At 45.0% G+C, this 15,273-nt stretch overlaps 1 protein-coding gene across 2 annotated transcripts; it reads left to right on the top strand.

Moving 5' to 3' along the window:
* The first annotated feature begins 3,229 nt into the window (after positions 1 to 3,229).
* LOC135514689 (transcription intermediary factor 1-alpha-like) lies at positions 3,230 to 14,852 on the top strand. Of its 2 annotated transcripts, none has more exons than XM_064938205.1 (17): positions 3,230 to 4,033; positions 4,245 to 4,363; positions 6,702 to 6,849; positions 7,030 to 7,162; positions 8,863 to 8,979; positions 9,119 to 9,233; positions 9,378 to 9,524; positions 9,689 to 9,803; positions 9,926 to 10,374; positions 10,629 to 10,757; positions 10,905 to 11,028; positions 11,150 to 11,207; positions 11,280 to 11,409; positions 11,516 to 12,117; positions 12,322 to 12,529; positions 12,708 to 12,863; positions 13,282 to 14,852. In XM_064938205.1, the coding sequence occupies exons 1-17, from the start codon at positions 3,745 to 3,747 to the stop codon at positions 13,900 to 13,902; spliced, it is 3,660 nt and encodes a 1,219-aa protein (XP_064794277.1). In that variant the 5' UTR covers positions 3,230 to 3,744; the 3' UTR covers positions 13,903 to 14,852. The 2 variants fall into 2 exon arrangements, with proteins under 2 accessions (XP_064794277.1, XP_064794276.1); XM_064938204.1 differs by having other exon boundaries at positions 3,230 to 4,042.
* Positions 14,853 to 15,273: the final 421 nt, after the last annotated feature.

The raw sequence follows: 15,273 nt of genomic DNA, 5'->3' as shown, positions 1-15,273 counted from the left end.
CTCGAAGGAGGTTAAGGACGAGCTTGCGGCTTGGGAGTTGCCCATGGATCTTTACTCCCTCATCGCTTTTACCAACCGCATCGATTGGCGATTGTGAGAACGATGGATGGAGAGGGAACTCGACGTTACTCGCACGTCCAGGGATCCCACCTCGCCTCCGAGCCTTCCCGGAAGTTCCCGACGGTCCCATGGCCGAGAGCACCCGAGGTTTCCTGACCTTCCTCGAGAGACACCGAAAAGGGCCGAGGCACTGTTTCCCGAGCCCATTCAACTAGGCAGAGCTGGGCTGTCGCCAGTGGAACGGCAACACAAGATCAGCACAAGGAGCTGTCTGTATTGCGGTACTTCTGGTCATTTTGTGTCCTCATGCCCGGTTAAGGATTAAGCTCACTAGGGAGTGAGTATTCTGGTGGGCCATATGGAGAACATTTCTGCTTCCCTTGATCGCACCCATTTTCATGTAATTTTGCTGTGGGGGAACCAGTCCAAATTTCTCTGGGTCCTCATTGACTATGGGGCCGATGAAAGCTTTTTGGATGCCACACTGGCTTCCGAGCTGAACATCCCCACTCAGCCCGTCTCCATTCCCATGGATGTTAGAGCGCTGGACGGGTCACCCGTAACACCACTTCATCAACCTACGTGTGTCAGGGAATCACAACGAGACCATTCAGTTCAGCAAGGCTCGGCCACTTCCCTTCCGCCGCACCGCCCCTATGACTGCGGGATTGACCTTCTCCCACGCCGCTCCTGTGACATCTGTACTCGCAGTCAGGACCAGAGACCAAGGCTATGGAGAAATACATTGGGGACTACCTAGCTACAAGATTTATCTGTCCCTTTTTTGATTTGTTAAAAAAGTTTGAAATATCCAATAAATGTCGTTCCACTTCATGATTGTATCCCACTTGTTGTTGATTCTTCACAAAAAATACAGTTTTATATCTTTATGTTTGAAGCCTGAAATGTGGCAAAAGGTCGCAAAGTTCAAGGGGGCCGAATACTTTCGCAAGGCACTGTATATGCCAATTATGTGATGATCCGACCGCATTCTGTCCCCTATCAACACTTTTGTAACTTTTGGTTCCAGAGAGAATGACATAAGAAAGTAGTCAAGACGACTAGCTTGACAAAGCCTCCGCCATGTATATCTCACGAGGTCAGGGTATTTAAGTCTCCATAAATCCACTAATTCCAATATAGCCATGACATTCATGATTTCCTTAAGTGCCTGAGGGTGATAGTTTGTTGTGTGACTTCTACTTCTTGCTCCGGGAAGAGTGGGGGCTGATACCCCATGGAGTACTCGAAGGGGGAGAGTCCAATGGCTGAGCAGGGAAGAGTGTTCCTAGCATACTCCACCCACACCAGTTACTGGCTCCAGTTGGTGGGGTTAGTAGAGATGAGACACCGAAGTGTCATTTCCATGTCTTGATTGGCTCGCTCCGACTTGCCGTTGGATTGGGGATGAAACCTGGAGGACAGGCTGGCCGACGACACGATAAGGGTGCAGAACGCCTTCCAGAATCTGGACGAGAACTGAGGACCCTGATCAGAGACAATGTCGACCGGGAGTCCATTGATTCGGAAGACGGCCCAGCTCATGGTGCAGCACGTCTCCTTGGTGGACGTAACTTGGGGAGAGGGATGAAATGGGCAGCTTTGGAGAACCTTTCCAGCACCATAAGGATGGTGGTGTTGCCATCTGACGGGGGGAGGCCCAGTGTCAAAATCCAGGGAAATATGGGACCAGGGGTGATGAGGGACAGGGAGTGGCTGAAGGAGGCCAGATGGAACTTGCCATGGAGTCTTATTTTGACCACACCCTGTGCATGCGGCAAAGAAGGCCCTAGACATCAGGAGCCATGGTGGGCCACCAGAAGCATTGTCGGAGGAAAGCCAGAGTTTGATGGGCACCAGGGTGACCGGTAAGCCTGGAGGAGTGAGCCCATTCTAGGACCTGGGACAGGCCGAATCAGGGACGAACATCCGCTTAGCCAGGCCCCCCCCCCCAGAGTTCTGGCACTTGGTGGAGGTATTATAGATTCTTATGATCAGTCCACACCAAAAATGGATGTTCCGCCGCTTCCAGCCAGTGCCTCCACTCTCCCAGCACCATCTTAACTCCCAAAATCATAGTTCCTTTCGGGAATTGAGACGATGGGACAAGAAGGCACAGGGATGAAGCTTTTGGTCCTGGACAGACCATTGGGACAGGACGGCCCCCACTCCCACATCAGAAGCGTTGACCTCAACCACAGACTGACAGGCCGGTTGCGGATGGATGAGGATGGGGGCTGTGGTGAACCGCTGCTTAAAGTCCACAAATGCCCTGTCAACAGCTGGGGACCATGTGAACGGTACCTTGGGAAAGGTGAGTGCAGAGAGGGGAGCCGCCAGGGTGCTGTTGCCCCAAATGAAATAGTGTTATAAATTAGCACACCCCAGAAACCGTTGTAGCTGCACCCTGGATGTGGGTTGGGGCCAATCCACCACCACCCTCACCTTTTCAGGATCTATCTGGACATTCCCTTCAGCAATGACGTATCCCAGGAAGAAGATAGTTGAGCGGTGAAAATCTCACTTCTCTGCCTTCACAAACAATTGAATCTGATCAGCCTGTCAGGAATGGAGATCAACCACCCTGTATATTTAAATATTATCCATAAAACAAAAAGTGTCCCTTAGAATTATATACATATTAGTTATGCATCATGTTAGCATGAAATCTACTAGCAATCAACAAAAATATATGTGCGGATCCACCGTGGGCTCTGCCACCTCAACCATACTGTCAATCTATCATCAATTCGTCCACTCCTATTTATAGAGTTTATTTTGTGATCTCGACAAAACAACACTTGTTATGTTGTGACCATGAGAAAAATAAGTTGTGATCTCGACATGACGAGGGAATTGATTTTGTATTCATATGTCCTCTCTAGACTTCCGAAGATAATGGATAGGCTATCCTTGTGTTACCCTTTGGTCCCTGCCCATCAACTCCTCTCCAGGCTACTGGGCTTTGCTGGCAGGGACTCAGGGAGGGATTAATAAATTGACAATGAATGAGGAATCATCTAAGTAAATATGACTGTGAGAAAAGAAATGCATGTTTTTTTTACTTTGTATATTGTTCTATGCTTATGTTGATTTTCATGAACAATTAAAAAACGCCTTTCGAATTTAACAAGCTATTTTGTCCTGCACTGGTCGCTGTACCATAGAAAGTCGAAGTGCACGCTGGGGACTGCGTGAGTTTTTTTTTTTTCGGGCGGAGATAATGTTGTTTGCACAAATGGTAGCAAGCAATTTCCATTGATAGAAGTTTGTATTGCACGTTTATTGTAAAAAATTACTATTATGTGTCCTCTACTATTGTTCAGTTTCATTTACACTAGGCAGCTATTTAATAATTAAGTTGCGTCATCCTTCGTAGTACCAAATGTGTCATCTAGCTAACGTTAGCCAGCTAGCTTCCCAACCGCAGAGTTAAACCTTTGAAATTAATGTTTTTATACTAACGTTGGCTAAACCTTCCATTACTGGGGGTCATTTCGGAAGGTAGTATTATGTATGAACCATGAACTTTGCTCGTATAAGACATATGCCCAACTGATTTCGACGTTAACAGACTGTAGAGAGACTAGCTAACATTAGCTAGTATCCGCTAGCTAGCTAACAGTGATTGGTTTCCAAGCACCCAAGTCCATCTTGAATAGGCACACAGCTATAACAGAGACAATGGATGAGAGCCCAGAAGCTGCTGTGGACAACGATGACCTTGTTATTATTGTGGAAAACGAGGCAGAGAGCTTGCCAGCTGAAGAGGAGCGGGCGAAACAGCTAGGGGGTAGCCTCGGTCTCATGGACACTTGCCCTGTCTGCAAGTTGAATTTCCATAACAGAGAGCCGAAACTTCTGCCATGCCTCCACTCTTTCTGCAATAAGTGTCTTCCACCTCCTTCAAGGAACTTAGTCAACACTGAACAACGGCGCGACCCGCAACTTCAAGCGGACAGCTCGAAACCACGTGAGATCCGTCAGTTTGTTTATCGGAAAGTTGATTACTGTAGTCCGACTACTAGTCACTGAAGTGCAAGATAATCATTGCAACTTTTCATTAAAACGCAGATTTCTTTTGTAACTTGGCCTTACTGGATTTTCAAAATCATCTGTCAGATTGGTTGTAATATTAATAGATGCCTTACTAATTTCTTTGTATGTTATTCCACTGGTTCCAGTCAATGTGATCCGCTGCCCAGTGTGTCGACAAGAGTGCTGGGAGGTGGAGGTGCTCGATAACTTCTTTGTGAAGGACTCTGTGGAGGTTCCCAGCAGCACAGTGGAGAAGACCAGTCAGGTGCGTTAATAATGGTTACCAGGAAGGGTCACAAATGGTACGCTCAAATGGGGAAAGCATTTTTCAGATGGTGAATCCTTGTCTGGTAAGGTCAGGTAGTAAGTGCTTACTGACCAAGACCCAGGACACTTACAGTGCCTTTAGAAAGTATTGATACCCCTTGACTTATTCCACATTTTGTCGTGTTAAAGCTTTAATTCAAAATGGATTTAATATATTTTTTCTCACCCATCTTCCACATTACCCCATAATGACAAAGTAAAAACATTTAAATTAAATACAGAACTATCTCATTTACATAAGTATTCACACCCTTGAGTCAATACTTTGTAGAAACAGTGATTACATTTACATTTAAGTCATTTAGCAGACGCTCTTATCCAGAGCGACTTACAAATTGGTGAATTCACCTTCTGACATCCAGTGGAACAGCCACTTTACAATAGTGCATCTAAATCATTAAGGGGGGGTGAGAAGGATTACTTATCCTATCCTAGGTATTCCTTGAAGAGGTGGGGTTTCAGGTGTCTCCGGAAGGTGGTGATTGACTCCGCTGTCCTGGCGTCGTGAGGGATTACAGTTGTGAGTCTTTCTGAGTATGACTTGAAGAGCTTTCCACACCTGGATTGTGCAACATTCGCCCATTATCCCTTTCAAAATTCTTAAAGCTCTGTCAAATTGGTTGTTGATCATTGCAAGACAACCATTTTCAGGTCTTGCCATAGATTTTCAAGCGGATTTAAGTCAAAACTTGAACTTGCACTCAAGAACATTCACTGTCTTATTGGTATGAAACTCCTGTGTAGATTTGGCCTTGTGTTTGAGGTTGTCCTGCTGAAATGTGAATTAATCTCCCAGTGTGTGTTGGAAAGCAGACGAAAGCAGGTTTTCCTTGTAAGATTTTGCCTGTACTTAGCTCAGTTTATTTTGTCCTGGAAAAACTTCCTAGTCCTTAACAATAACAATCATACCCATATCATGGTGAAGCCACCACTATGCTTGAAAATATGGAGAATGGTACTTGTAACGTGTTGTTTTGAATTTGCGTCAAATATAAAACTTTGAATTCAGGGCAAAATGTTAATTGCTTTGCCACATTTTTTGCAGTATTACTTTAGTGCCTTCTTGCAAACAGGATGCATATTTTGGAATATTTTTGTTCTCTACAGGTTTCCTTTTCACTCTGTCAATTAGGTTAGTTTTGTGGAGTAACTACGATGTTGTTCCATCCTCAGTTTACCCCTTTCACAGCCATTTAACTGTCACTTTCGGCCTCATGGTGAAATCCCTGAGAGGTTTCTTTCCTCTCCAGCAACTGAGTTAGGAAAGATGCCTGTATCTTTGTAGTGATGGTGTGTATTGATAGACGATCAAAAGTGTAAATATTAACCTCACCGTGATTAAAGGGATATTCAATGTCTGCTTTTTTATTTTGATCCATCTACTAATAGAGGTGTCCTACTCTGCGAGGCATTGGAAAACCTCCCTGGTCTTTTGTGATTTTATCTGTGTTTGAAATTCACTGCCCAACTGCCAGCAGCATACCACCCTGCATACCACTGCTGGCTTGCTTCTGAAGCTAAGCAGGGTGTCCCTGGATAGGAGGCCAGATGCTGCTGAAAATGGTGTTGGAGGGCCAGTAGGAGGCACTCTTTCCGCTGGTCTAAAAAAAATCCTAATGCCCCAGGGCAGTGATTGGATACACTGCCCTGTGTAGAGTGCTGTCTTTCGGATGGGATGTTAAATGGGTGTCCTGACTCTCTGAGGTCATTAAAGATCCCATGGCACTTATCGTAAGAGTAGGGGGGTTAACCCCGGTGTCCTGGCTAAATTCCCAATCTGGCCCTCAAACCATCACAGTCAGCTAATAAATCCCCAGTTTACGATTGGCTCATTCACCCCCCTCCCCTCTCCCCTGTAACTATTCCCCAGGTCGTTGCTGTAAATGAGAACATGTTCTCAGTCAACTTACCTGGTAAAATAACGGATAAATAAAAAATAAAATAAAAAAACTGACGGATCTTACAGATAATTGTGGGGTACAGAGATGAGGAATTCATTAAAAAATCATGTTAAACGGTGAGTCCATACAACTTATGTTACTTGTTAATCAAATTTTTACTCCTGAACTTATTTAGGCGAGTGACAACAAATCTCTATTTAATTAAATTCAGGCTGTAACACAACAACATGTGGAATAAGTCAAGGAGTGTGAATACTTTCTGAAGGCACTGTATACCATGTATCACCACTGAAGCATTGCCTTGCATGGGACTAAAATCATGGATTCACGTAAAGGCAAGTTCTTTCTCATATGTTCTACCTTCCCTATTTCCAGGTGTGTATGAGTTGTGATGACAACACAGAGGCCACAGGGTTCTGTGTGGAGTGTGTGGAGTTCCTGTGTGTGACATGTATTGAGGCCCATCAGCGAGTCAAGTTCACCAGGGATCATACCATACGGCAGAAGGAAGAGATGTCCCCAGGTAGCCTACTCTATGAAAATGTGGCTTTCTGAATTGTATACTGTAAGAAAATGGAATGCCAAGGAAGGTGGTAGGTAGGAGCTGCACAACTAAATCCTATGAAAACGAATCACAAATATGTAGATGGGTAAATGCGTAGTGATTTATTTTCTTCTAGGCTAAATTCTTGTCTTATTCCAGAGGCTGTTGGTGCATCCACACAGAAGCCAGTGTTTTGTGACATCCACAAGCAGGAGCCCCTCAAGCTGTTCTGTGAGACCTGCGACCGTCTCACATGCAGAGACTGTCAGCTGCTCAAGCACAAAGACCACAAGTATGACCACCTTTTTACTCACCTTTTATTTATTTTGGAGTGGCGCAGCGGTCTAAGGCACTGCATCACAGTGCTAGAGGCGAGTTGTCGTGCTTAGCTACCATAAAGGGATACTTTGGAATTTTGATAGTGAGGCTTCCCCAGAATCAGATGAACTAGTGGATACCATTCTTATGTCTCTGTGTCCAGTATGAAGGAAGTTTGTTTCGCAAGCCAATGCTAACTAGTGTTAGCTCAATGACGAAGTCTATGGGCATTTGCTAGCATGCTGTATCTGCTAGCACTAACTAAGTCACTCTGGATAAGCAAATCTGCTAAATTACTTAAATGTAACAAGAGACCTACCTATCAGAGGCCTGAGTTGAAATCTACAACAGTCAATAGTCAATATTATGCTCAAACTGGTTGTATATTTTATAAGTATTTTTGTACCTGTGCTTCATGTGTTGGTATTAATCCTCTGTGTAAAGGTGATTTTCAGGTGAACAAAAAGGAGAGCAGTTGTTGATAATATCAATTTTAAAAAATCTGGTTTATTACAGGAATTCAGAGAGATCACCTTCAGGGAGGACCTCTAATTATATATTAATCACACAGCACCAAAGGTTCTGTAAACACAGCCCAAGAGGCTTGTAGGAAGTCACATCAGCTGCTACAGAATCTGTGTCACAGAAAAATTACATTATCAGTGTGCCCTAGACTCAGTCAAACTTGAACCATAACAGTCAGCACTGGCAGACATTTGATACTGACAGATAAACAGGTCATAGGTTGGAACATAAACTTATACTCATCAAAAATATAAGTGTAACATGTAAAGTGTTGGGTGTTGGTCCCATATTTCATGAGCTGAAATAAAAGATACCATGAATTTTCCATATCCACAAAAAGTTTATTTCTCTCAAATTTTGTGCACATTTGTTTACATCCCTGTTAGTGAGCATTTCTTCTTTGCGAAGATAATCCATCCACCTGACAAGTGTGGTGTATCAAGATGTTGATTATAAAGCATGATCATTACACAGGTGCACCTTGTGCAGGAGACAATAAAAGGCCACTCTAAAATGTGCAGTTTTGTCTCACAACACAATGTTACAGATGTCTCAAGTTTTGAGGGAGCATGCAATTAGCGTGCTGACTGCAGGAATGTCTACCAGAGTTGTTGCCAGAGAATTGAATGTTAATTTTTCTACCATAAGCCACCGCCAACGTCATTTAGAGAATTTGGAAGTATGACAAAACTGCCTCAATTGCAGACCATGTGTAACCACCAGGACCTCCATATTCGGCTTCCTAAAACGGAGTAGTATTTCTGTCTGTAATAAATCTCTTGTGGGGGGTTGTGCCTGGCTCCCCAGTGGGTGGGCCTGGCTCCCAAGTGCCCACCCATGGCTGAACCCCCTGCTCAGTAATGTGAAATCCATAGATTAGGGCCTAATCATTTATTTTAATTGACCGATTTCCTTATGAGCTGTAACACAGTAAAATTGTTATAGCAGATAGTCTATAATTAACAGGCGCAAAATGACTTAAATATGGTACTTAAACATACGTGATTACCTCCTGTGTCCCTTCCCCAAGGGAACGCATCTCCCTGCACATAGTCATGTTTTTTACATATCAATCCATATCACCAGTAAACCAAATACAGGAAAATAATTACTCAATTTCCCATTACTCTGCATACCTTGTCTCTCCAGTTACCAGTTCCTTGATGATGCCTACAGAAACCACAGGCAACACCTGGAAAACATGACACATCAGCTACAGGAGAAGAGGAAAGCCATAGAAGAAGTGTCCAATTGCATCAACAATGGGTAACTTACTTATTACATACACTAAACGTGCAAACATGTACATAACATTTTATGTTATGTACATAGACAAGTTCAATAGCATGATTGACTACAGGCAAACTCATCATTTCCTTTTCTACTTCTATCTTTATTCTTTCAGACTCCAGCAAGTCGATGAAAACCGCAAATCTGTCACCAATGAGATAAAGAAATCAATTTGCAACTTGATCATGGAGATCAACAGAAAGGGAAAAATCTTGGTCAATCAACTTGAGGTATGCTTGTTAAATAGGACATGAGCAATCATGTTGTCATTTCACCACCACATTAAATAATGTACACTTCTGCTAACATGGCTCTAGTTACCTATGTGAGCATATTTGTAAGTAGCTTTGTGCTAATCATGGTGGTTGTTTCAGACACTGACTAAGGACCATGAGGTCGGACTGAAGAAACAACAAGAAGATGTCAGCCACCTGACCAGACATCTAGATCACGTCATCAACTTCACCAAGTGGGCCACAGCCAGTCACAGTGGCACAGCTCTGCTGTACTGCAAAAGACTGGTAGGAACCATAACTTTAACTGTGGAGTTTTGGCCTACCTTTTAAACCCACGAGGGAAAATGTTGACCTAAATTGTTCAGACAGCTCTGTGTGGAAATAGACATTTTAAACTGAATTTGTGATGTTCAAAAGCATTTGAGTGATTCAGAAACCTTTTATTTCAGATTCTTTGCCAAATCCATTACCTAATGAGGGCCAACTGTAACGCATCCATTGTCCCTCAGAGCTCAGTCCGCTTTCAGTGTCGCTCCGGTTTCTGGGCCTCAAATGTCGACCTTGGTAAGAACGCTAAAACTGCAGTTCTGACGGATACTGTAGGCCGAATCCAAAATAATCCCCATGATGTTAAATGCAGACCTTGTTGAACTAATGTTTGTTCATGTTTCTGTGCATTTCCTAAGGGTCTTTGGCAGTAGAGAGAATTCCTGGTCGTCAGCCCAGTTCCATGCAGCAGGGCTTCCCTCCTGGCCATCCCAGCCAGCCTGGCCCCGGCCCTAGAGGAGAGGGCCCTCCCGGGGCCTTCCCTCCAGGCTCCACCGCCCACCAGCGTGGGAGCACCCTGGCCCAGCTCCAGCTGCAGGTAGAGAAGCTTGCTCAGCACCCCAACAGGGCTGGACAGCCCCCTCCCAATCATTGGTCCTGGTACCAGCAGGGTCTGAAGCTCCCGGGGCCAGGTCCAGGGGGCCCACCTCCACAGAGGCCCCACCAGGGGGGTTCTCCATCACAGGGTCCCCCCAACATGGTCCAGATCCAGCAGCCAGGACGTAGTTACGGACCCCCCGGCCCCCAAACCCATCCCAACCCCAGGAGCCCCACCTCTATGCTACAAAACGCAGGCTTCCCTCCTCAGGTATGTGTGATTCTATTTTTTTTTTTCTAATCCCTTTTTGAAGTTGTAGATTTGCTCTTTGCTGTTATCCGATACGGAGTCACTGAGAACATGCTATTTCAGTTATGATAAAATGGAGACAAGCTGATGCAAAGGAAACGATTATGATTTCTGTTTACTGAGTTGTGTTATTGTCTTTAAAATAAATAAAAATTGTAATTGCAAAACTTGTGAAAAATGCTTGCCTCTGTTGTTTGTGCCATATCTCATTCTAGTCTCTAAGGGATCTCATCCACAACTCCAGCTTCCCTCCCAAACCAATGGATGTGCTACAGGGTACCTCCCGCTACTCTCATGCACCTCCTAACACAGGACCCATCAGCACTCAAGCCTCTATACACCAGGTATATGCGGTTTCCTATAAACTGAAGCTGAACCTCATTATTTAATGTATTTACATGTATTTTACGTCTCTGGTTGTGTATTTACCACACACAAACAAACAAACAAACAAACAAGAAATAGTGTAACTCTTTGGTTGTTGTTCTCAGCGTAACATGATGGAAGCCGCACAACTGAGGAGGAGTGACCCCAGTGGATCTTCATCATTATCCATGCCCAACCCCAGAGCTAGTTATGCTCCGAGCCTAGCCACTGCCTTCCCAGACAGACATGGTAGGCATCTCACCCTCACACTTCCCTCATTTGTTAAAACAAACTTTAAATATAATTAAATCAGCTATTCATGCCCAATCATACATTTCTCAATTTAACCCATTTCTCTTTCTCCCCTCAGCACAAGGAAGACAGAATTCCCCCATGTCCAAATCTTCCTCCTCTGAAGCCAACATAGGGTAGGTGAACCCCTGTATGTACCGTGTGGTTGATGTGTTCCTGGTTGTAATATCTGTGGTTCTGTGTTGAAGGTCTGCTTCCTGGAAGCGTACAGAGCCTCATGCTGCGGCTCCCCCCTCAGCTAAGCGGAGGCGAAGGTCGTCCCCCGGACCAATCATCGTCATCAAGGACGAACCGGAGGACGATGACGAAGTCAGCTTTGTAAGTATGACTGCATGTGTGCTTTTGAAATATGTATATGTATATTCTATTCTATACAATCATATGTGAATGATATAATCTCCCTCGTGTCTCTTCTATCTTCCAGGTGCAGTCTAGTGTTGGAGCCTCAGCCAGCCTGCCAGACAGTAGTACAGGCATCCAGCCCAAGCCCCAGCAGCAGTCTCTCCCAGCACCCATGTTGGAGCCCCAGCTAGAGCCAGAGCCCCAGCTAGAGCCAGAGGCCTGGCCAGGGCCCCAGCTAGAGCCAGAGCCCTGGCCAGAGCCAGAGCCCCAGCTAGAGCCTGAGCCCCAGCTAGAGCCTGAGCCCCGGCTAGAGCCAGAGCCCCGGGTCGAGGCAGAGGCCCGGCCAGAGCCCCAGCTCGAGGCAGAGGCCCAGCCAGAGCCCCAGCTCGAGGCAGAGGCCCGGCCAGAGCCCCAGCTCGAGGCAGAGGCCCGGCCAGAGCCCCAGCTCGAGGCAGAGGCCCAACCTCAGCCCCAGCTAGAGGCAGAGGCCCAGCCAGAGACCCAGGTAGAGCTAGAGGCTGACCCCCAACCAGACCGAGAAAAGGCCCCAGGTGTCCCTGAAGACGACCCGAATGAAGACTGGTGCGCCGTGTGTCAAAATGGGGGAGAACTGCTCTGCTGTGACAGATGTCCCAAAGTCTTCCATCTGAACTGTCATATACCTTCACTTAGAGAGTCTCCCAGGTAATTAACAACTACATTTCTATGCACCACTCACAGCTGCACAGTCCTGCCTGCTCTGCCTGTTAAATGTAATACAGCTGTCTCTGAAGGGTGATAAGTGTGCAGTACATTGTAATATAAACTGGGAATTGTTTACCCCCAAAGTGAGACAAGAGGCTGCAATATTGTGAATTCACTAACCCCCCTGTGTGTGTCTGTTTCCAGTGGTGAGTGGTTCTGTTCGTTCTGTCGTGACCTGGCCAGTCCTGAGATGGAGTATAACCCAGATAGCCAGGGAGAATCACCAGCCATGAAGGAAGAGCCAGGATCAGAGAAATTCCCTCCAGTTGATAAGAGGAAATGTGAGAGACTGTTGCTCTGCATCTACTGCAACGAGTTCAGTACAGATTTCCAGGAGCCTGCCTCACCTTTGGTAAGACTGCAACTACCCTATAGAACATTTTTGCTCTATGATTTTAATTCAATCAATACGATACGACTTTGTCTATCGAGTCAGAAAATTGTCTTAACTCCCAATCCCCAGACACCACACCATTCATTTTGGATAATTTATAACAGTTAAGAATGATGCTTCCCCCATCTATGTCCAGTCAATCCCAGAGTATAAGGAGCTGATTGAGACTCCAATGGACCTGTCTATCGTGAAGAGCAGGCTGGAGTCTAAGGAGAGCCCACGTTACTGCAGTGCTGAGGAGTTTGTCAAGGATGTCAGGCTCATATTCAGGAACTGTGCAAAGTATTACCAGGTACGGCAAGACTACACAACACACAATATGATGCACTTGGGTTCGATTATGGTGCTTGCTTACAACGCTAGCATTCACATTTAGTTTTTGTATTGGACCACAAAACTGAAAATGCCCTGGTTTCCCAGACCCAGGTTAAGCCTATTTAGAATGGACTAAAAGTATGTTCAAAGTCCAGTAGAAGGCTTATTTCAGAAACCAGCCCTAAAATGTGTTAACAAAATTGAGAGACAAACCACTTGTTTAATTAGAGATATAAGTAGCATACATTGATGTGCTTGTTTTCCTGTTTTATTCCCTATGACAGTGCTGTCTGTGCTTTCGCTTCTGCTTTGCTTTCTCTTTGAGCTCGGCTAGTCCTTTGTTTACGACAACTGATGTAAAAGAGGCTTTATAAAATAAATTTTTTGATTGACAGGCAGACACTGAGGTGGGAGGTGCAGGACTGAGCCTGGAGGAGTACTTTGAAGAGCAGCTCAAGCTCCTCTACCAAGACAGGAGCTTCTCTGGGGGCAGAGAGGAGGGAATGATACCCCCTGTGGAGGATGAGATGGAAGATGGGATGGAAGATGACGGGATGGCTCCTAACGAAGGGGATATGCCCCCGGTCGAGGACGATCTAACACCTGTTGAAGAAGGGATGCATTCTATGGAGAAAGAAGGAACGGAAGAGGCTCCTGTGGAAGGAGGGATGGAGGAAGAAGGGATACCCCCTATAGAAGAGAGCATGGAAGAGGAAGGGGAAGAGACTTCTCCAGTGAAAGGAAACTCACCACCTTCTGATGCTACAGAACCAGTAGATCCATCAACAAGGGGTGCATCATCACCCAACCTTCCCAGCAAGGATGCTCCTCAACCCCTCTCCTCAACCCAAGACAACCCTCCCTGCGAGGAGGCCCCCCAACTCCTCTCAGATACCCCAGACAACCCTCCTGACACCAGCCCTGCTGACTCCCAGGACACCAGCCCTGCTGCAGGCTTAGCCATTGAAAATGAGGGGACGACTGAAGAAGTGCGAGACGAAGCAGAAGAGGAATGATTCTTGTTCTTCCACTGTAAATTGGCCGGACAATAAAGCTTTTAGAATTATCTATTGGTTCTGTTGTCTGAAAATACAGGGTGACCTCTTTGCTGCGTCATACACTTTTTGATATGATTTTCAATAATAAAGAAAGAAACCGAGAAACCTGGGACGTTTAACAGGGTACAGAGATGGACAATGAATGCACAAATGTTTGTCTTGTTACAAAGCAATGTAGCTACATGTATGAACTGATAATGCACAGACTGTTCTGTCTGCTGGGATTGAGAAGTTACAATCATGCTGTAACTGATGAACTTTCTACAATAACAATCATAACACAAATAATGTCCATTATTATCGATAAGTTGTCTGCAATTTTCCATGTTGGCTTTTGTAAAGACGAATGCCATATAATACTGTCTATTTAAAATAATGTACGTGATATTATTTATCCAACTCTAAAGAAAAATAACTGCAAAGACAGAACTCCATGAAAACCATAGCCCTACATCACGTCTTAACTCAAAGTTTTTGATAAAGGTCAATCATTTAAACTTTTATGTATAGTTGTGTTATAATTTAGTTCAATTCCAGGCTACTCTTGTACAGAACATTGTTAAGGAGGTATTCTGAAAGGTGGACTCAGCGATATAACAGATGCAAAAGGCAAACAGCATAGTGGGTCAATTTCAGCGACAACTAAGAGCGTGGGGCTCAACTTCTCCGCTGTTTTGATGCCCTGGCTACCGTGAAGTGAACTGTGTACATGAGCAGATACTGTGTGAGAGCGAAGTCTTGCATCCGCTCATCTCAGTATCTGTTGTGCTGCTGGTGGCAATGTCATTTTTCTGAGTCTACCTTTAAGACTGTTCACTAGATTACAGGGATGTAAAATGAAAGTGCAGTGTTCCTCGAATGGTGCTGCTTGATTTTTGGCATGTAAAGAGAACAAACTGTAGCGCTCACTTTTCCTTTTTGCATGTTTTCTTGTTGCCTGGCTACCCAGACTTGGTCTGGCCAAACGCTAAGGCCACGGACGTTATTTCTTCTCTACTATTAGTCTGGATCTGAGTACCGTCTGATTGGTCCAGAAACCGATGGTTTGGGCCAGAGTCAGAACACACGTGGATAAAGCGTCCAGTTAGAAAATGTGTAATTGACTTTGATACTCTTGATTGGTTAGAGATGATCCAATCGATGAAGACTTTGTTTTGTACAACGCCCCTCATGCCACCACAAGACTTCAATAGATGCCGTAAAGAGGTCACTGGAAAGCAGACTTTGGGGGATAGAAGAAGGTTGCCAGATTGGTGCACAGTCAACAAATCTGATCTAACAAAGTGCATATTCGTCAAATCCGTCATGATTGATGTATTGTAACAGGCC

This window comes from Oncorhynchus masou, chromosome 26 (assembly GCF_036934945.1).
Source record: "Oncorhynchus masou masou isolate Uvic2021 chromosome 26, UVic_Omas_1.1, whole genome shotgun sequence".
Lineage (NCBI taxonomy): Eukaryota > Metazoa > Chordata > Actinopteri > Salmoniformes > Salmonidae > Oncorhynchus > Oncorhynchus masou.
Note: the sequence above shows the minus strand (reverse complement) of the source record. Positions and strands in the feature narration are given on the sequence as shown.